Source organism: Enoplosus armatus, chromosome 1 (assembly GCF_043641665.1).
Source record: "Enoplosus armatus isolate fEnoArm2 chromosome 1, fEnoArm2.hap1, whole genome shotgun sequence".
Classification (NCBI taxonomy): domain Eukaryota; kingdom Metazoa; phylum Chordata; class Actinopteri; order Centrarchiformes; family Enoplosidae; genus Enoplosus; species Enoplosus armatus.
The window spans coordinates 15525154-15547038 of NC_092180.1; the positions used below are offsets into that span (position 1 = coordinate 15525154).

Below are 21885 nucleotides of genomic sequence, written 5' to 3' on the forward strand. Positions count from 1 at the left end.
TGTCTGTTACGGATGAAAAATTGGACACTTGGATATTGTTGCCTACCTGATCTCACTTCGCAGAGCTTTGAGCTGGCTCTGGAGCTGCTCGTTGGCCTCCTGTTGCTCATCCAGGTCTCTCTGCAGCTTCTTCTTGCTGTGCTCCAGTCGGTCGATTTCCTCCTCGGCCTCATCCATCTGCCGTTTCAAGGCCTTGAGACGCAGATTCAACTTCAAGAAGAAATCAACACATGCAGGGTTAAAAGGGTTCAATGTCGGGACTTTTAACTTAATTCAAGGTCTGTAGTGAATTGAGTTTAATGACTGATAGTCTGAGCCCCAGAGCGTGTATTACATACCTGGTCCTTTTGATCTTGCATTGAGTGATGTTCTTCTTCACCTTGCATCATCATCTCTTTTACCCTCCTCTCCAGCCTGCGGTTCACCAGCTGCAGGTTGGCGCGCTCCCTGAAACACATGCAGCGCGATGCATCATCATACATTAAAGATTTAACAGCTGGTCTGATACTCTACAAGGTTTGGTTACCCAGAGTTGGACGATTAATCTGAATAAGAAAATGATTTAAAAGTCACTGTATAGTGGATCTGCATGATTTAAATCAATAAGCTAGTTGTGGTCTTTACAAAAAGTGACTCCTTCTAAATAACCTCCAGCACTGTAGCCTAAATCCATCCGTGTTCAAGTACAACTCTAACTTTCATTTGAAACCTGGCTGTCATAACCAACATAATGAACCTCTCTACTTTTCAGTCAGCCTTCCCTCTTCCATCACCTTAACTTCAGCACACATCATCTCTATTCTCAGTCTGAGCCTTCATCTCACCTTTCCTCCCCCTCCAGTCTCTCCTCCAGCTCCTGGATGCGATCCTCCAGCTGAGCTACCAGGCCCTCTTTGTTGGACTTCTGGGAGCCCTCTAGATGAGACACTCTGCTTTTCAGATCTTTGTTCTACAGAGGTCACAAAGAGAAGGAGTGAGGTGCTGGTCAAATACCACAATCATATCAGTGTATCAAAAATACGACTTGGAAATGGATGTTAGGATGGATACGACCGAATGAAAATGATGAAAAGACATATGAATGAAATGAGTTGGTGCTTTGTTGTGACTTTGTAGAGTAGCACTGTGTGTAGCTGTTTTCCTCCAGACAGGAGAGTGTGTACCTGTCTCTCCAGAGCCATCTTGTCACACTCCAGGTCCTGTCTGCTAGCCCTCTCCTGCAGGAGTTCATTCCTCATCTGCTCCACCTGTCAAGCCGAGTCCAGACAGTGTCATCGCTACGGTCCCACACAGTCTGGTGACAATTATTATCAGGCACTGTCTGAGACTCACTCACAACAGAAACCACTGTAGCGCTCAGTGAGTCAAAATGCTAAACAATAGAGGAGTTAAGGCTGAAACGGCCTCATTTAATTGGTAAACTGGATTTTCTTGTTTGGCTGCATTCCACTTTTTGTCGAGATCTTCATGTAAACTCTCAGTGACACAGGGTTGTGGTAAAAAAATTAATAATGACAGTTTCTGTAAAGAAAATATAGCTGTGTGCTGTTAAACTATATATAAAATATTTGTTTTAAACTTGGAAATACTTTGTGTGAGAGGTGTGTGATTATACAACATTAAAGGGATATTTCAACATGGTTGATGTGCTTGTTTGTTTTCTTGCAGAGAGTTAAGATCAATACCACTCTCGTGTCTGTACAAAAAATACGAAGCTACCACCAGCAGCCAGTTAGCTTAGCTTAGCATAAAGACTGGAAACACGGGTGACTCTGCCCAAAGGTGACAAAAATTGAGCACCTCCAAACTTTTTGTTACCAGGCTTTGCCCCTGTAGTCTTTATGCTAAGCTAAGACAACTGGCTGCTAGCCTTTTATTTAACATACAGATATGAGTGTGGCAAGAAAGCAAATGAGCACATACACCAAAATGTCAAACTATTCCTCAGAGAGGCCTTACTGCATGAGCACGACTGCTCAGTGATAGCCTAGTTCAAAAGAAGGGAGGATGAACACTAATCGATACAGAGGTGATGGTTCTTTCTTTGTGAGGGGAGCTTAGAATTGGTGATATTTTATGCCAATTAGTGGGTGACAGTGGGCTGCTCTGATGAACGATGGCCCATATAACTGGTGCACCCAGCACAGTGCTTCAGGGAGCTGAATCAGCAGACTGGAACATACAGCGAAACTAATCTGCTTTGTGAGAGATGGCAGGAGAGGAGAGGGGAGATTACTCTCATTTAGACAGGAGAGGAGCACCTGGTGCCAGGAGAGACGCAGGTGTTCTTCCTGCTGCCTCTGCTGCAACCCCACCACCTCCACCCCTCCACCCCATAGCCATACACCCCCCGCCCCCTCTCCTCCTCCTCCTCCTCCCCACAAACATTAGAGCACACACACCAGCACATACCCGCATGCACAAACACACACCACTAGCACTCAACCACACAAAGCTCGAGTGTTGCCTTGACAACCGACCTCAGCCTCATGCTGAACCAATGCTACTTTGTCACAATGCCAGTCTTTTTCTCTTGGCCAGGAATTTTTTAAAAAGGGAAACCATTTAAGGAGATTTAAATACTCCACTCAACACTAAGCCTCTCTTGATGTCGCCACGCACATTAATTTGAAATTTTGGTCTCAACCTTTGAATCTGTGTCAGTTCCAGACTGAGAGGAACCTGTAACCAAGCCAAATCTTACAGGCCTGTTTTTGGAGCTCATAGTTTCACATTTCATATAAAAGGAGTTGCAAAGGTGCCATGAAACTCTGACCGTTGGACGTGCCATACATTAGTATGAACTGCAATGAAGCAGTGTTATTTCAAAAACTCCAGAACCAACATCCTCCCTCTGATTAGTAAGCACTCTCCCACGAACAAACAGCTATCCTAAAAGCACATGTACTTTATCTAAATCTTACTTCACAGTGCCTCCGTCAGCAGCTTTATCAGGGAGGAAGGAAAACTAGAGCATTTGCTTGCAAGGACATAAAAACTGACTTCAAGCACAAGAACTGGATTTGTTCTCAAGATGAAGTTACTGAGCGTAATTTCCAAAGTGAACTCCACAACCTGAAAACTTGAGACATTTGGCAGCTCGCATATTTTGGCTCAGGCGGAGCATTAAGAAGGGTCTTTTGAGGCTGATGCATGAAAATTGGATGGATGCTCTTAGACCACGCTGGCAGGCCGCCAACATGAATGATTATGCAAGATCATCTTACAAAGCAATAACCCTGTCGCTTCACCCAGACCAGAAATAAACTGTTTTTTTTGGAGTGTGGATATTACATGTAAAGACACACACACACACACACACCACACACACACACCTGAGAGAGCACTGATATAACTCATCAAGCTGCATGTGAATCATGTGAATCGACTCTTTCAGGACTGCATTTGAGACCTGAAATTGTTTTGTGGAGATCACATGTTGGTTTCCTTCAGAGATTAGTGATTGCGGTCATGATGTTAGAGGTGGAAGACAAAGCAACAGGAGATCTGGATATCATTTACAGGTTGAAATGGAACAGAGACACGTCTGTGTGAACATACGTGAACATGGACAGCAGGTCACTCACACAGGTGAGCTCTGATAATGAGAATGTGTTGAGTGTGTGTGTTGTACCTGCTCTCTTCCTCGGTCTATCCTGTCCATCAGCTGGTCTCCACTGTGACGCTCCTCATCCAGGTCCAACTCCAGCTGAGCAATCCTGTCCTGCAAAACAAAGCAGTTACATCCGTCCGGTCAGTGAGTGTTGCTATGTGAATCTGTTTTCTATAAATATTTAGATTAACTATTGACAACTGAGGTTTACTGATGTGTTCAAGTCTCCTAAATGACGTCATAAGGCCTTTTCACGTCTACTAATTACAAAACCTTTATCATTACTCACCTCCATGAGTTTGATGTGCCGAGCTTTGTCTTCTTTAGCGTGGGACTTGGTCTCGGCCTCCACCTCCAGATCGCGAACCTTTTCCTCCAGCGTCTTCTCCCTGAGCACAGCCTCGTCTCGTTCCCTCTGACACAGTCGCAGGTCCTCCTCCTGGTGTGACAACTGAAACGAAATGCATCAACATACTTCAACACCTGGAAAAACCCTGAAACATCATTGCTTATTGTTAACACCTTTGATTATCCTGTATAAATACCTAGATCTCATCTTTTTACTGAAAATATTCTCTGACACATTTTTGATCCCTGAAGATCAGTGAAACTGAGCAGGTTCAGTGTCTCATTCAAAATGACCCTCCGCATGTTCTAAATACAGTAAGTGTGGATTAAACCCGGCCGTCCTGTTTGAAAGTCCATCTCCTTCGTTGATATGTCATCTTGCTTCTTATCAAGCATTACCGCTGCAGCGATGACCAACAATTTAGTTGCTGCTTAGGGAAATTATTATATGGTTCCCCTGAATGACTGATGAATCCAGTGTGTTTCCCCCTGTGTTCATTCAGCAGCAGTGCCCCCCACAGCTGGAAAATTGCCCCCACTGCTTAACGCTAAGACAATGAAAATTCATCATCTGCCCTTATTTCTCACCCAGAACAAATATTTGGCCATTAGTGCAGAATTGTTACATATTTCATCATGTAAATACTTAAATAAGTCCTAATTTAAGCCATGGAGCTAGAGCTGAACATACAAAGACTCAGTAATAGGTGTAATGGCATAATTGCTAAACCCTCTCTCCGGCGCTGAACAGCAGTAGGCACATTTGGAAATGAATAAATTGCTGTATTAACAAACGAATAAAGCAGGTCTAGGGAGTGAAACCTGCTATGACACTGCCTTCTTGGCCAGGTCTCTCTTGAAAAAGAAGCACAATATGTGGCCAACACTTGTCATTTTAGTGACTGTCTGGCAAGTTCACATGGGTGGAGACGGACGGGGCATTTGAGAGCAGCTGGAAAAGTGGACTCACAGTCCAGAGCAATCAGTTACTCAGGAGAGGTGGTGGAGGAGGAGGACGTGAATCCTGCCAGCACAGCTTTCACAACAATGATATCACAACACTGACATCCTCCTCTTCCTGTGCACCAGCTGGACAAAGACACATCAGCACGAACGCAGACAGAAAATAAGGATGCCGACCTTGTCCTTTGAGTGGCAGCATGTTGTGCATGTCAAATAAAGGCTGAAAGTAATGACTACAGGTTCCAGAAGAAAGTTCCTCCCAGAGAAAGAAATGTCAATACTCTTCTTTTTTTCTTCGCTATGAAGCCTCTTGAGCTTAAACTCAGGATCCGTCTGCCAAAACCTCTATTAAAAAAGGTACCCAGTGGAGTTTTCATTATAAACAGACACGGTTTTGTTTACAGGGTTACAGTTAGGCCTTAAGGATACACACAATGTACCCTAACAAACATACTGAATGCATTTCCTACCCCATAAAACATTTGCAAACCCTTTTTCAATTTTTCTTTAAATCTGCATTGTTTACATCGGCTTGTTTACAGTCATCTTCCCCTCTTCCTTAATTGGCACATTGCTTCCTGTTAGGGCACATTACCTCTAACAACCGTTAGAGCCCTGTGAAGTCAGCAGAAATGTGTCTCACATCACCCCTGTGCTCATGGTGTGTTTTTGTCCCAGTGTGCATGTTGGTACAACACAAAACTAAACATTGTTTCACAGCACCACTAGTGGTCAAAAACTATGTGTATTAAATATTCTTTCTTTTTGTTTCATCCTCTTCTTGACCACATCCAAATTCAACACATCCCAATTTGAACTCACTAAAACAGACAGTGTCAGGTTTATATTTGGCGTCCAGCTCTGGAAAACAGCAACGTGTTTGTCCTACAAATCAGTGGAAGGACAGCATCATAACATCAGTTCATCACACCTACAGAAAAGTAAGAAAACACCTCCAAATTAAATTATTCTGTTATATTTGCTGCCTCTGGGTCTGAAATGAGCAAAAAACAATAAACTATATCTTATTCACAGATACTATGATTCACATGGTCTCAGATAGTTGCAGATGAATGCTAACCTGCTAACCAGCGATCTTTTACATACTGTTATCTGTATTACCTCTTTGTTGCTACGGCCCTTTCCTCCCTCAACTCTGTTATATCTCACAAAGCATTTCTGCTTTCACTGAACTATAAAACAGTTTCTGTGTGATCACCATAAATACAATCTCAACTGCCCCTCCTCCTTAAATAAATGTTTGATAGATAAATAAAACAACATAAGCCACCCTCTTTCTAACATAAACTATTCACATTCATCTATTTCTACTTTCAACAAAAACATTCATCACATTCCAAACTGCTGACAAGGATAAATTGCCTAAATGCAAACAATGCAGAGCGGTCACAAGTTTCACCATTATGGTGTTGTGGCCACACAAAGGATCAAATCAAAGGATTTATGAAGGCATTCTCCACATTTTCCTTTTAATTCTAACTCAGTGTAAACATTGATTTTAATAAAGAACAGAGATTTTCTACAGCTTGACTCGGCTCAACTACTTCACTTTAATACTATGTTTTGGGTTTGAGAGAACAGCAGGGAGCAGAAATGCCTAAGTGGTGACATCACTCTCTGAAAGGAAAGGATGATGTTGAAAGGAGGGGGTCAAACTGGTGGAGTCAGAACAATGGCTCATCATCTGCATGGGAGGGCTCGGTTGGACTGACTAATGATGGCCTCGACTTGACCACTCTGACCATAAAAGTAGTGTCAGCATTCAAATCTGTGCTCATTACGTTAGATGAGGCTGACGTAGCCCCACTGTACCTCGTCTTGCAGGGTTTTGGTAGCCAGTAGGTACTTCTCCAGTTCCAGTCCTCGTTCTTTCAGAAGCCTCTGCAGCTCCGTCAGCTCTCGCCGGTTCTTCTCTTTATAAATATCAATCTGCTCCTGCAGCTCCCGAGTGGACGACTGGGATGCATCCACAATATCATTCATCTGCAGGACAAAGACAGAAAGAAATGTGAGAAAAGAAGCATTGAATACACAAATCCTTTCAAATCTCTTTAAAACACATAAGTGATCAATGGTAATAGAAAAGACAATGTTATTCAGGGATGTTTACTATTTCCACCCTGGTGAAGACCCTGTGATGTTAAAACCACTTGGCATTTTAAACCAACATCTTCAAGAGCAAAAAAAGGTTCTCTGGACTTCCTGCTACTTGTTGCTAAAAACAAAAGAAAGACTGATAAGAGATTCATTAGACTCAAAGATGAATAAATGAACGCATTTTGCCTAAATAACTACTACTCCTGCGATGTCTTCTGGGATGAATGTTACTGTACTACCAACTCAAGTACACTCACCTCCCTCTGGAGTTTCTCCACTGTACGGTCCAGCAACCTCCTCTCCTCCTCAATGTCGTTCTTCATGTGCTTGAACTGCTCCTTCTGAGTCCTCTCTTCTTGTAACCTCTCCTCCAAGTCCTTGTGTTCATTGCTCAGTTTGGTCAAGTTCCTCTATGGAAGGACACAATATTAAAAGATGTCAAACCGTGCTTGTGATAGAAATCCACATTTCTCTACATGCAGTGTGGTGCAGTGTTGCTAATCCCACCTGCACATCCTCCAACCGAATTGTCAACGCTCGATTGGCACGTGACATCTCCTCTTCTTGCTCCTTAATTTCAGCCAAAGATTCTTCCAATTGCTTTTTCTCTCTCTGTTAAGTGGACATTGTGGCATATAACACTTTCATAGTACAATATGCAACAGTGCCAGTGTAGAAATAAACCAGCAAAAAAATAATTAATCTAGCATCAGTTGCACTTCTGTGACTGACTCCCTCATTATGCATCTTGACCCCTCACCTCCAGTCGGCCAACTCTGTCCCCCAGCCTGCTCTCCTGTAGCTTGGCCTCGTCGATGATGCGGTTAAGTTTGGCCACCTCATTTTCCAGCTCCTGCGCCCGCCTGCGCAGCCGCTCGGCCTCTTGGGTCAGCCGTCCTGCCTGGCCCTCCACTGCACCCTTGGCTGCCTCCACTTCAGCCTTCTCACGGACCACTGCTGCGCTGCTCTGCACATAGGAACAAGACATGAGGCACAGTACAAAAGGAAGCAGGAGTCTGTGACACTCAACAGAAAGTGGAACAAAGATGCATGATGGAACATTTGAGACTCTTTCAAATGCCTCATGCAACAAAAAGCTATTTGAAGTGCTCAGTTTCTCACTGAAATTTTGTTGCTGTGGAGACACAGAATAACAATGTCCTCCTGTAATTCTCTCACAGTTCATTATAAACCACAAATGAAGGCAACTAAAGCTGAGCTTTGATTAGCTTCTGCTGACTGAGGCCCACACAAAGTGTCCTGTGTCACTAGATTCAGAGTTTTTCCACCTGATATACAGCTGTGAGATGGCTTTTTAGATGCATCTTGTGACCACTACAAACCACAAGCTGGTGTACAGTGTTAGTCTGCACTTGTGGCAGTAGCAGTGACGGAGTTAACTTATGAATGAAGACTGGGTTTTGGCTCCAACATTACAGGGTGGCGTGCTGCGCAGGACAGAATGAACAGGAGACAGACGGAAATACATGTGTGCCAGAGAAGGACAGAGAGACAAAGAAAACTGACAGCACACGACTCAATCAGTACAACAGATAACAGGTTTCAGTTACGATGACACCTTTCCAGTGAATGACAGCGCTGGTAGTGAAATGACTTGTAAAGGTTTGTTTGGAAACGAGACTTTTAGGTGAAATGTTAGGAAACTGGTTTGGCAATTTCCTGTTTATCTCGGTACAGCGTGCACACACACACACACACACACACACACACACACACACACACACACACACACACACACACACACACACACACACACACACACACACACACACACACACACACACACACACCCTTCTGCTTTGAAGAACCAACTGAGTGACTTGTAACCCAGCTGGTGACACACTGATGAAAGATTGCACAGAAAAATGCATCAATACAAACAGTGGAACTAAAAACTGGTTTGTTATTCTCAAGCAGTACCTTTTTGTGCTAAGTGCCACAGCAGACACCTTCCTGCTAAATTACATCACAATCAGCAGGAAGAGGAAATCATAAATTGTGGGCTCCTTTGACGTTGATATATTTTAAAAAGCACGATGTAGAAACAGGTTATCGTAGCAGATTTTAGCTGTCATGAGATTTTAACTGCAACGGGCAGAAGTTTATAGTTTTGTGAGTTATAGCACTGTAGTTAGTGTCACTGGGCATTTGAAGGAGGTTTTGAATGTGGTAACTTATTTACAAATGCAAAATTTAATTTCTGCTGGAATCCAAAGTTTTACGACTCTTCACCCCTTAATACCCTTTGTGACTAAGGTAAAAGGCTCTCCTTGGTCAGCTCGTCTGGTCGCCATCGTGCGTGAATAGTTGCACCTCCTGTACTAGAAAGGTGACGGATGCCTCCCTGCTTTAGTGGTGGCAGGCCAGTCAGACCTGTTTTCCCCCGTCACCACAGAGCCGCCCTCATCTCTGCCTGACTGGGTCATTTAGTTTGGTCAAAGGAGCGAGAAGCCCTATACAGACTCAATAAATCCAGAGATAACACTGTTTCAAGATTAGCCAAACAAATGAGAATTAAGATATCAAATAGCAGACAAATAAAATAAGACTTTACAGCAAGTAAATCACAACTGCAAACATTGCAGATGTTGTATAAAAGAGGGCAAATTACTGTAAATATTAGAAACACCTCAAACTACAGTCTCCAAAACACAAGTTGAATTAACATCCATTTCACCAAAACCTGAACATTATAATTTCCATGAAGGTTGAATTTATTGCAGGACTGTTGTATTAAAATCAATCGCATAACAATTTTATAGCTGACAAATACTACTAACTGGTCTTCCACCTAAAATGATCAATAATTGCATCAGTGTCCATGTTGTTATGATCAAGTTCCTTCTGATGAATGTCATGAAGTCATTTTCTAGGAGGTTTACATTAATATTTCTACCCATTTAAAACATTAGGTAATCTATGTGGTTTTATTGAGTGTACTGTGATTGTGTTGAGGGCAGAAGCTCATGGAAATGGAAAAAGGAGGTTGGGCGGGATACTGGGCTAAACACAGCTTTCACTACAATAATAAAGCATTGATAAGAGTCAGGATTGTGTCAGTGCTCCATTTTAACAACACACACAACAAGTTCAGTCCTCACACTTCTCTGCCTGTCCCACTTCCCACACTGGGTCATACAAGTTAAAAACACGGGCAAAGCCACCCAGACAGAAAGAGGGAGACCCTGCTGCTGTCTGTGAGAGGAAGCAGTGACGACAGCAATGTCTGTGAACTGAAGTGTTAAAACCACTTGAGGAAAGATCAACTTTTCTTCAACTGTAAGACAATCATAAATGTCACCTCTAATATTACAATCACATACACGAGAAGAATCATTAAAATGACCTATTAGCCGACTAATTTCTCACTTGCTTGATTCTTCTCTTTTTCACTTCTACAAAAAGTTAATAATTAATTAAAAGCATTATTAAAGATTACCTAACAATCACTGAATGATTAGTACTAACAAAACAAACACTTTATCAGCTATTACACAATAATTTGTTTAATTTGTCTATTTAATACAATTTTTATCACCTCTTTAAATACAAATTTGACAAAGAGGTTGGCAACACAAGCTGACTTCAGTGTATTAGTACAATATCACAGAAGAATATATGGCAATATATTCTACATTCATACAGCTAGTCCTTTTTTTCCTCCTCTACCTGAACTCAAAGTTTGACTTGGGTCCCCATGTGTACTCAAACTGTTTGTCTAAAGTTGCACATTAACTAACTTTGTGCAGTCTTTGAAGCGCAGCACGATTGCTGAAAGTGAAGCATGTGTCCCAGGTCGTGTGCTGTGGTGAAATCTTGGCTCTCTCAGTTATTCCCACCAAATCAGCTTCCAACATAACAAAAGAGCTGATGGTCTAAAAATAAATACAGCTGCAAGAAATCTGCCGCTATGAGCAGGTTAAGATTATTGTGCAGCTGCTTTTGTCTTTAGCACAACGTCCACAAGTCATTAAAAGGTGCTATGCGGTATTTTCAAATATTGCTCAGAATTACTGTAAATAGAGAGGCAGTTTCTCCAAATTAAGATCACTACACCAGCTGCTAACATGTTGTCATTTCTCTCGCCTCCCCCTGATGTTGCTCTGCATGCGTTTGTGTTTCGAAGACAAACATGGAGGTATTTTTTCCATATGTTTCTCCCCTGCCAGTCCACCTCCTGGCAAACTCTGAAAACACTTGTAACACAATGTAACATGTTTATCCTCATTACACTACTACTTTTCAAATGGGTGTGATAATTTATTGATGTTAAAAAGCAATATATAAGACTTGGAGTCCTTCTCAAACTTAATTTAATGCACTACTTGCTTTAAATTGGGTTTGGAAATCAAGTATTTTGGATGCAACCATCTCAAGGTCTAGACAATTCTTTTGTCATTCATATCCCAAACAAAAACAACAGTTATCACATCAAGTCAAATGTATTACTGCTGGATGCTCTTTGTTAAATTGCTGATGATAAGCTGTTTCCAGAAACACATGACTTCCTTCTACAGCAGCTGCAAAAACATGCTAACTGTGATTTCACTTACAATAACGGGCTCACAGCAACTCGGACAAATTGATTGGCTGATACAAAATGAAGCTTCTGCAAACGTTAGGAGGACGTTTTCGCTCACATTTCCTCTCTCTCTTTTTTACTACTGGTGAATCCCCTCTCTTTCCTGCTCTTCCTGCTGTCATTCTTCAGTCACATGTTTCCCGCTTCTCAGTCGTTTCCTCCTTCCTGTGCTGTCAAACTTATCTCACTCACAAATGTCATATATTACTGATATCTGTTTGATATTGAACAGACAGTTGATATTTAACTTTCCTTCTGCGTACTACAAAACAATCTGTAAGATTCTTCCGTTAAGACCAACCTTTCTAAAACCTCCACCTCACCATCACCTGCAGATTGTACTACTGGTTCAACACAAGTAGCTTCAACATCCACCTGTTGTCTAAAGTTGCTAAAATATGCATGGCAGGCTATACTGAGCATTTTAACTGTTTAGTCTGTGTGTGTGTCTGACACAGTATTTTATGTTTACTGGCCAGTCAGCTGCTCTCTGTTTGGGTGGTGGAGGGTAAAATGAAGTCAGCGATCCTGTTTTTCTTATTGTGGGTTTGAGCTTTTTTTTTTGACAGCTGAAGTGATGTAGCCTCATTATGTCAAAGAAAAATTGCCGTCTTTGCCTTCAATGGAAGGAGGCCACATATCCAAACATGGATTAATAAACGGTCCAAGGTCGTTCAGAGCACAAGTCGTTTCCTGTGTGGTATCACATTATCTGATCTTAACCCTCATATCAGGAAAAGAAATAAAAAAACTTCTTTGGCAGTGTAGAAGCATAGATTTGCTTTGCCAGCACAAAGTATGTGTTACAAATACAGCAGCATTCCTCATAAAAGAAGGTACCCAGACCTGAGGTTAACTGGAACAGAAGGCCTGTCATGGACTAAAAGGAAGGATTGAAGCAGAAATGAAAACGCGACAGCTGAGAAGCGTTGGCATCTCTTTGGTCAAAGGAGGACGGTAATCAAATCTTGTCTCGTCCTTAGAGAAATGGAAACAGAAACCTGCTTTTAAAACAGGCTCTGTGCAAAGCCAAACTGCAAGCTTGCAGGGGTGTTGGGATATAACAGGGGATTACTAGACTAGTGAGACTGTGACCATGCAGATGCTCTAAGAGACATTGATGTTTCTGATTTAAAATAAATACTAAATAAAAAGAGAATGTAAGAAAATCGCTTCCTAAAAATCACTTTATTAAGCCCTCTCTAAAGAGTCAAATTTGACTGTTGACACTACAAATGCTATTTGCTGACAACAACAGCCACGACTGCAATCATCGTATAAAAAAGCATGGCTATAAGACATGAAAATGTTTTGATGCGTCTTCATCACAGTGCACCACAGCTTGCAAACACATTCATCCGTTTAATTTTTGCTTGTTTTTCACTCACTGGCCAGCAGTACAGTCACTCACTGCTTCCATCCCAAAGACTGCAGGGACACTTACTGTAGTCAGTGCAGAATTATATCTAAAAGCAATCATTTATTGTTTGGGTTTCCTGGGACCAGATTTGATCAAACTATGGTCTGTGATGTCATCTCATGTCTCTGAATATTAACAACTTGGGGATCATCTAATCTACAGCCTTTCGTTTTTGCAAGAATATTCAACAAAGATCTTTAAATCCATTAATTTCTCCAATGTGAAACTGGATCATGCAATGTGAAGGCAGAAAATATGAAGTGAAGCACTGTAACAGACGTACCACAAAAATAATTAAATCAATTACAGAGCATTAATCAAAATTAACAATGTTAGTTGGGTGTGATTCAGACTTTGACTTTGAGGCTTCACGGTGCTAAAACTCAATCAAAGGCTCAGTAAAGTCTCAGCAAAGTTTCAGCAGAAAGACAAAGAGGGGAGAAAACTCTGTTTCAGTTATCCAGGCCAAAGAAGACATGGTTTGAATAAACCTGTGAGCAAAGAGAAGGAAAGCCCAAAATCCACATCTCACACAAGAGTTTGAACATGGAGATCTCAACCAACACTCAACCAAATTCATGTACTCAACCAGTCAGCTGGCATAGTTAAAAATATCAAAATGTGATTTCACATGCTAACAGACTGTCTGATTCTGATTCGTTATTTCATGGTCATGTGGGTTTGAAGACGGCAGAACATCAAAACATTGTAAAAAACAAAAAACTGAATGATGTGAAAAATGAACAATCGCCGACAACTTCACAAGATAACACACCGACTGCCTTTAAAAGAACTGCTTGATGAACGTAAACACCGCTAGTCTCAAATGTTCTTGGTCATCTCAAGAAAGAGATGTGTACTTAACTTGACTCCTGCAAGTTGTTTTGGCAGATTAGGCTCCCATCAGCACTCACAGGCAGTGAGGTAAAGGAACAACAAACAAAAAAATCCAGGCCACTGCCAGGTTTCACACAGACGTGACCCTCACACGGCCACGTAGCGACATTTTCTGAACTGAACCTTTTCTGACTGAACTGCTGGGCATTTAGTTCCCCGTTTTTTTAGAGTGTTTAATGTCATCAATCTATAAAGTTATCATTAAAGCTGTTTGAAGACCTAATATTTCAACAAGGATAAACGGCTAATTCTTTGCCGTCTCTGTCAAGATCCAGAAACTCTCTCCATCATTTCCTTCCTCACTCGCAGCCCAGCGTCTCCATCCTCCTCTTTCTAAGTCGCCTGCTAAATCAGCTCCTAAAGCTACGCTGGGAAATATAGTGCTATCATCAAACACACAGACTCATGCGGGAGTTTTTACTTTCAAAACAAGCCTGAGGGGGAACTCTTCTCTGGGCTGCGTAAGTTTGATGATCAGACAGTGAGACTTCAGTTCACACACTGACAGAGATTACTCGAGAGGCAGGCAGAGATACTGGCGAGAACGGCGCAGGCCAGAAAATGAACTGCATTTAGGTGAGCAGGGGATCACTGTGGAGCCTTGTGTGGAAACTGTGGAGTTAGGAAATGAAAACATACAGCATTCGGGATTGAGGTTACAGATGAGAGCGTGATAACAATGTGGCCGTGTTACACACTGTGGCTCTGGGCTGTAGGTGAAACATAATAAGAGCTGGAAATGGTGTGATAAGCACAAGGCTCTGTCTTTACAGTTAGGAAGGGAGGGTACGGGTGAGACATATTAAAGCCTCTAACACTGAGAATCTGGAGCGCTGTGGAGACGGAGATGCAACTGCAGCACCCCGAAGAGCCATAAATGAAAAGGTCAGAGCCTCTCCCGCAGGTCGGAGCGGGTGCACTGTAACAGAGCTGGAGCTGAGTGAAGAAAGAGGTCTGCAGGGTGCACATTCACCACTGTGACCCCGACATTCTTGGAAACAAACCCTTCTCTCTGCTCACCGCACCTCATCTTTCTACATTTTCTGCATACCAGCACATGCTGACACGAAAGACCATATCCACTTACAAATGTGCAGACGTCTTTTGTTACAGAACATTAAGAACTCAAAATAAGCAAAATCATATCTTCTCAAGAAAGTGTGACGGCGATTTTTCAACCTCAATGAAATTCCACAGATTTCAGCTCACTGAAAACACAATGCAGCTTTCAATTTAAGACACAAAAACAGGCCCCCCACTCCTTTCAGGGGGTCAGCCGCGCATCCCCTTTTCTTCAGCATACTGACCCACTTATTCAGCATGTCCCAACCCCCGCTGCTATTATTGTGTGAAACAAACTCATCATTCATTGTCGACTGAGGTCCGCAATTACCCCCACTCTTTCAGGGCACAGAAAGAAGAGGGGACACAAGGCAACTCGGGAACGGCAGCTCATTAGATTAGTGATGGCTTGCCACTGCAATTAACTAGTATACAGAGCAATTTGGTGCTCCAGTTTCCAGCATTCTTCTTTGCATGGGCCGAAAACGTTAGGGCCACTCAAAAGGGGGGAAGCAGCACTTTGATGTACAGTTCACTCTGGCTCTTGTTTTTCCTCTGACACCCTCACACAAAGTAGAAGTGTACATGAGAGAATAAGCAGCTTTCCCTTTCAATGTCAGGCTTTCTCATAACCTGTAACTACATTTTGAACATTTTGGACTTCAAAAGGCTTTGGGTTTCATTTCATTCATTACTATTTGACAAGATTTGTTTTGGTATTTATACCTATCACACAGTGTATTTTCATCACACAGAAAACCATAATGTCTAGAATAACATTATTCTATATTTCTGTATTGTATTTATTACTGACATGCTTTGAAAATGCTTATATATGATTTTACTTTCTTTTATATGCTGACTTATCAGATCTTTTCATCTGTTTGCACACTGCCCTGACATAAACAACATATACAAGTAGGTAAAGCATAAATGGTGCCACTGCATAGATGAATTTCTGCATAATAATTAATAGGCAAAGTCATCTAATCTACAAATGTCAAACAAAGCCTAACCTGAGGACAGAAGATTAATTCAAGGACACAAATGAAAGGCTCCAAAGAGTGAGAACTATTTTCTATCTTAAAAGAGAAACAAACAATGACTTCATCTTGCCAAGTGTTTACAAAGCACTGAGGGTAAACCCCTGATGACATACTCCCTCGGGGGAGCAGTACCTCTGTTCGACAAAAGGAAATGTTCTCACAGACTCTTGCTGCAGAGCGCTGCTGTGGACCCCCACCAGGCCTGCAGGAAGCCGAGAACAAGGAAGACTTCCACTCTTTGAGACAAACAGGACACACGTGAGTCACACAGGACCTCCTGGAAACAATGTGTCCTCAGTCCTTTCAGTGTGCAGTCTCTTGCCATGCACCGCTGCTCGTCTCATCTTAACTCACCTTCCTCCAACAGTTGACAAACCCTCTCTGCTCTAAAGAAAATCTACTTCTAATCATTCACTTTTAAACAATGGCTGGTTCATCACTGGTACTCTTCTCCTAATGGTGCAGAATAACACTGATTTGTATAACGGATGGTTCAAGGAGATTTTTGACAATTTAGTAAAAACAGAACTGAGTCCGTGTCTGCGTTGGAGTATATCAGGGCCTTAACTCATTGAGACTTGTTACTAAGCTACAACAGTGACCTTGCCAGTAAGGCAACTCCTAACAGTTTCATATCCAGACAAATGTCTCTAAGTTTTATCATTAAATATCACTCTTCCTGTAAAACGTTCCTCCCTAGAGGAACAAGCTGAGATAAGAAAACACCTCCACACTTGAGTGGCTGGAAAGACTTCCCATGAAAAATGATGATGAGCAACATTTAAATGTTAGTGTTTCGTTTACATTTTATCAGTTTACTCTGTTGACCCAGCTCAAGTGTGTGAACTCTAGCTGAGCTCATTCCACTTGTGTCATTTGAAAAAATGTACAACAACTAGTCACTGCTGTAGGTGAATATCCAATCCTAACCTGATGAGTGTGTTTAAACTACTTACATACAACTAATTACATCCCCATTAAAAACTGGGATGTTAAATGTTGTATCATCAGCGTTTCTCTGCAGGCCAGCCAAACCAGATCATGGAACCATTGACTTATGACTAGCACATCAGATATGCTGGATATACTGGAATTTAAAGGTTTAACATAAATGTGGGAGGAACTCTGTAAATATTGAAAAATCAATAGCTAACTTGTCTTTCAGCATGTACATAAGTCTACAGGTACCACTGAGACGTTGAATGTTTTAAGAACTATTATTCACTGAAGGAGACTAAAGAGTAGTATGCGAAGTGCAGGTCTGGATGATAATATTTTAATTTCTTGTTTTATAATATTAAAAATCCTTGTTTCACTCGAGACTCTTTCTTTGCCTTGTACAGTAAATCATATGTTGACATCTTGAATTCAACATGTTTTGGATGCAATGCAGACGGCCAATAAAACAAGGCCTCTTTGCCTCCCTTTCCTGCAAATCCTTTCCACAGAAATACTGATTTAAAAGGCCCAGCGTATTCTGGATACAGTATATCCTGTCAGTTTTAAAACCATTGCCACAGAGTGCCACAGATGTGAACTAGTGAAACTGGTGAAAAGGTGTAAATAACGTCACTTCAAAAAAGCACCCCAACCTCTGATGACGAACATATGGCACAACTTGCAATGCAAAACACGCACAGACACAGTTACAGCTCCCCTGATGTGGTGCTTATCTCCACACTGCTCTGTGACAGGCTGTGTTGTTTCTGAAATGGGGGAGGGCGAGAGCAGAGGAAATAAGGAGGAGGGAACACAGGGAGTCAAAATGGAGGAGAGAGAGAGAGGGAGGGAGGGGAAACTTATGGGAGGCCGATTACCTGCTTGGCGTCCTCCAAAGACATCTGCAGCTTGCTTATTTCCTTCTCATACTGCTCCCTCATCTTGTCCACCTCCTGATCATGAGCAGCCACTTCTTCCTTCAGGGCTCCTTTCAGAGCTGTCAGCTCCCTCTCTCGCCTCCTCAGCACCTCCTCCTGTTCCTCCTTGGCCAGGAGAACTTCCTGCATCTCCACCTTCAGTTGCATCATGTCCTGTGGAAAAAATGAAGACAGTTTGGTAACTTTTTATCATATGAGAATTTGCAGAATCAGACTGGAGTTGACCTTGTCTTGTCTCACTGCAAACACAGTTATTGAACTGTTTAAAGACCAAACTTTTGTAGAGCTACAGCTAAAGACAAGACAGAATGGGGACCTTTTGGAAATAATCAATAACAGCGATGTGATCATTTTAGAGATACAGTTCCGATATTGTATTCCCTTGCTTGCTTGATCATTGCCTTCACCATATGGTTTTATGAACAAGGTTTTAGTATTCAAGAGACAGAATAGAAAAGCTTTCATGTTTCATGGTGGTCTTGGTGAGCAGTTTCCATCAGCCACATGTTCCACAAGCTTTCACAAGTTTCTTCTCTCGAACAATGAACACTGTGCATTACCGCCATAATGATGTCTTTCTCTCCATCAGAGGTTGACTTCTTGGCCGAGTCAAGCTCGTCATGCATCTCTGACAGCTGGTCCTGCAGGTCTCTGATCTCGGTCTGGTATTGCTCCCTCTCCATCTTCACCTGGAACAGCCTGACAAACCACACAACATGTCACAACACAGTCAATTTACTCTACAAGCTGTAAATATGCACATACACACCCACACACCTGCACCTTCATTCGCACTTACAAATGGCAGCACCTGTGCTGGGTCTGAATGTGAGGCCTACAGAGCACAGAGGTTAAAATGAATACCTGTACTATGGCACTACGGCAAACCAATAATGTTTAAACTGCCTCTACATGACAACACTGAGGGGGAGGGTGATAAGTGATGTGAGGCACCTCAAACAAATCACCACACAGTCATGAAAGACAACTTCAATCAAGTGAAAGATCCTGGATTCAAAGAACAAAAAGTGAACTGACAATGAAGGCCCAACACAGAAGGAGGCAGAAATTAAAGAGCGCAGGATTTAATAGCATGGAAATCCACAAAAAGTATCACAGAAAATTAAGAAGATCAAATATGTTCCTACTATTTCCATCTGATACATGGAGAACCTTACGAAACCAACAAGCTATGGATAGTGGCAACACTCTGGACTTCAGACTGACATCAAATAATAATAGTTATATATACATATTACATAATATAATATGTTAAGGGGCGGAAACAGAGCTGGACAGTTAGTGCTGTCAGAGTGAACAGTAAATCAGTCATCAGGCACACGTTAATATGGAGGGTGAAAGATAAAGCTATCAAACCAGAGGACACACAAAGGACTGTATAATAAGACAGAAGAGCTGACATGGTAACCTCTTCAGTAACTATCAACAGTCTGAGTGGTTTCATCAACAGACCTCCTGCACTGGTTTCAGCATGACAGTACATGTCAGGTTTACAGCAACTTTCAGTGCAAAGTAACAGCTGATGAATAACACATCTCGCTAATCATTAGTATTATTCATTATTATATGACCCGGGTAAGGTGTTAACAGCAATATGGTCCTTCTGATACACCGCTTCAGGAGCTTCACCAGGAGGGCGTAACACGCGGCAGGTTCATGCTATGCCTCTCTGTTTCCACCTCCCTCTGTGCAGGATCCCCAGCAAATCAGTAGGGATCAATAGTGCAGCGACAAAAACATGATCACCTCACCAGCTTCCCACCACAAACACTGCCAGTTGTGTTCATTGGAGCAGACAACAAAGATGAAGACACCAGTAAAGGGAGCTGAATTTTGGTGTTTTACCTCTAAGCCGCCCACTTCTATCTAAGTTAACTGGAAATGCTAAATAAACCTAAGCTAGTCGATTGATCTATGCTGATCATCATTGACCCTTCGTTCTCCAGCTTTGTCACCCAGCACTTACTCTTCGACAGTGGTCTGGAGCTCGGCCTCTGTTTTGGCTAGTTTTTCCTTCAGATGCTTGCACTCCTCTGCGCTCCGCTCCAGCTCCTGCTGCAGCTCCTTCAAACCTGCTGCTGTCCTCTTGTCAGCCTGGTTCTTCTGATGGTGAAACACACAAAATATTCATGTTGACATTTCAATGTAGATGCACACATCTAGTCTTTTACATCTCCTGCACCAAGCTTTTGTCATTTGGATTGAATTGAAGGATCTGTTTTAAATATTGCAAAAGAGGATCCCAACTATATGGAAAAGCAGCATATGGGATGTTGCAAGCTGTTTCACCCCAAAGTGAATGCATTCCCAACAGTTGCACCCCACTTTCAATGCAAAGTGAACAAGTGTTTTGAATTCCTACTTACTTCATTGAAACACACACACAACACATAATTACATGTTTTCAAAAGCCTGTTTATTCTATTATTCTGTATATTAAAATGTGCCTTTGTGTTAAGCTTAGCCAATTCTACATCCAACCAGTGGTCCCAAATTATCTTTCAATTCAACAAGTTGAACAGTAATCCCTTAAACCTACTTTCCAACTAAACCCTTGATTAAAGGATAGTCTCAAACAACAACAAGTTCAGCAATAAAGCGACATGCCAACATAAACAGGCTGGTGTCAGTGGCACAGCTGTAGTTAGACTGCTGTTACCTCAAGTTTTCTCTTCAGATCGGTCATTTCTTTCTCCAGTTCAGCATTTTGCTCCTGCAGAGCTTTGGTCTGCGCAGCAACGTCCAGGGACTGAAGGAAGAAGACAGACGTTTTAGAGTACGTTATTTCTTATTGATCATTATGAATTCTGAATTCAAATATACACTGAATACAAAGTGAATATTTTGCACTCTTTAGTGAAGGGTAAATATTACATTGCTGACAGTGTGTGCTATGCAAAGTAAACAGCCTGAGTGTTAAAGCCTCTGAGCCTGAGATAATATGCACACACAGGTCACATAAAATGGCTTTGAGATCACAGTTTTCTTCAGTGGTTTGAATCAAACAGGATGTTATGGCAGAATTTAATGTTTACTGAAATTTCAGCACAAATAAGTTGCATGTATCAACCTCTTTAGAATCAATACATTTGAGCCAGTTGGGCACTTTAGGAGGTTGAAACACAAACACACATCTCTCACCCATTTACTGGTAGACAGTTGAGACATGAAGGTAGAGCTGCACTTTACAGGCCCAAAATCTATGATTTCAATATAAAAATATGTGAAGATGCTGATGTTGACATGCAGTATATGAGATAGCAGAGAAGATGCATTTTTTTTCATGGGTTCTTTAACCCTTTGAGTGTTGCACAATTGCAGTGATATAACAATGTCTCACTTTGTTGTCGCCTTGTGAACTCGCCGTAGCTCGAGACTTCAACGTCTGTATCTTCTCAAAGACGAGGTTGACCTTTCTCTTCGTCGTTTCATCATTGTCGCTGCTTCTGCAGACACACCACTTTGGTTATTTAAGGTTCTCAACTTCTCTCAGTGTTTGGGGGGGGGATCAGGAATTCATTCCAGACTGTTCTGGGCACAGAGTAAGTCATCCCCAGCTTAGAAAGGGTCAAGAAGGATCATGCTACTTTGATGTGTCACCTCACAGCACAAACAGCTTCACTACACCCATCCAATAAACTATGAGGCACATGAGCGGAAGAATCAAACATATGGGCAGTATAATGGGACTGCTGCAGAGTCTAATATCATCATCTGGTAAATTAGTAGGAACCAGAGCTAGAAATGTTGCAGCAATCATACAAGGGTTAAGAAATATCCCAATTTCTAATGATTTCAGATGTAAACACCTTGCACATTATGCTAAATTGTGAGAGATTGTGGGAGCTTTTTTAAAAGAAGATAGATTGCTTGCTCATGGCATTCAGATAATATAATATAAATCATAAGATATAGTA

General features: G+C 41.8%; 1 protein-coding gene across 2 annotated transcripts in view; it reads right to left on the reverse strand.

The window, feature by feature from the left end:
* The window catches only part of cgnl1 (cingulin-like 1), a 29325-nt gene that overhangs the window by 1498 nt on the left and 5942 nt on the right, over positions 1–21885 (reverse strand). Inside the window, exons 4-18 of one of the 2 annotated variants that reach the window (XM_070904383.1) lie at positions 21309–21411; positions 20628–20717; positions 19935–20071; positions 18508–18646; positions 17888–18100; positions 7803–8009; positions 7550–7654; positions 7300–7452; positions 6758–6928; positions 3903–4064; positions 3635–3724; positions 1164–1247; positions 825–949; positions 339–447; positions 47–210 (exon numbers count right to left, since the gene is read on the reverse strand). In XM_070904383.1, the coding sequence (XP_070760484.1) occupies positions 47–210; positions 339–447; positions 825–949; positions 1164–1247; positions 3635–3724; positions 3903–4064; positions 6758–6928; positions 7300–7452; positions 7550–7654; positions 7803–8009; positions 17888–18100; positions 18508–18646; positions 19935–20071; positions 20628–20717; positions 21309–21411 (2052 nt within the window). Of the gene's footprint in view, positions 1–46; positions 211–338; positions 448–824; positions 950–1163; positions 1248–3634; positions 3725–3902; positions 4065–6757; positions 6929–7299; positions 7453–7549; positions 7655–7802; positions 8010–17887; positions 18101–18507; positions 18647–19934; positions 20072–20627; positions 20718–21308; positions 21415–21885 lie in introns of both variants that reach the window. The other variant, XM_070904375.1, reaches the window with a different exon arrangement.